Source organism: Myotis brandtii, unplaced genomic scaffold (genome assembly GCF_000412655.1).
Source record: "Myotis brandtii unplaced genomic scaffold, ASM41265v1 scaffold45, whole genome shotgun sequence".
Taxonomy (NCBI): domain Eukaryota; kingdom Metazoa; phylum Chordata; class Mammalia; order Chiroptera; family Vespertilionidae; genus Myotis; species Myotis brandtii.
Window position 1 is genome coordinate 7,633,008 of NW_005367209.1, and position 543 is coordinate 7,633,550.

At 61.7% G+C, this 543-nt stretch overlaps 1 protein-coding gene across 1 annotated transcript in view; it reads right to left on the reverse strand.

Moving 5' to 3' along the window:
• STK35 (serine/threonine kinase 35) overlaps positions 1-543 on the reverse strand; it is a 41,027-nt gene that overhangs the window by 36,011 nt on the left and 4,473 nt on the right. Inside the window, exon 2 of the mRNA XM_005874764.2 lies at positions 71-185. Coding sequence (XP_005874826.1) covers positions 71-185 — 115 coding nt within the window. The remainder of the gene's footprint in view (positions 1-70; positions 186-543) is intronic.

Consider the following 543-nt stretch of genomic DNA (forward strand, 5'->3'; position numbering starts at 1 on the left):
TCCGGCCCCGGGACGCGGAGGAGCGGGTGCTTGGGTTGTGACCTGCGGGTGAAAGAATCGGTTAAACGACCAGGCCGAGGCGCGGAGGCTGGGAGCGCAGACCAGAGGGCGCCCCACCTCCACCTCCACCTCCTCCTCCTCCTCCGGCCGCCGCGGCCCCTTTAAGACGGAAGCCACCGCGGCTGCTGGAACCCGGGAGGGGAGGGGAAAGCGGGAAAGACGAAACCACAGGCCGTGGCTCAGAGGGGAACGGGAGAGAAAAGCAACACCCCCACCACCTTCCCAGTTAACTGATTGTCTAGGAGTAGGAAAAACAAGTTGTCGCAGACTTTACGAGTTATTAAAATCGCCTTAAGAAGCCACTCAGACTGTAGAAATCTTTTTTCCTGCCCGCCTCCCTGTGGGATCCCCCCTCCCTGCTTCCCGCCTAGTGCTCTCCAGCGTGTAAACCGTCCATTGAATTAAGTCCGAGCGGAGCCGAGCAGACCGGCCCACGCCTCCAGGGCGGCGGGTGGAGAGCGTTGGCTTAAACTTTCGGCGGCC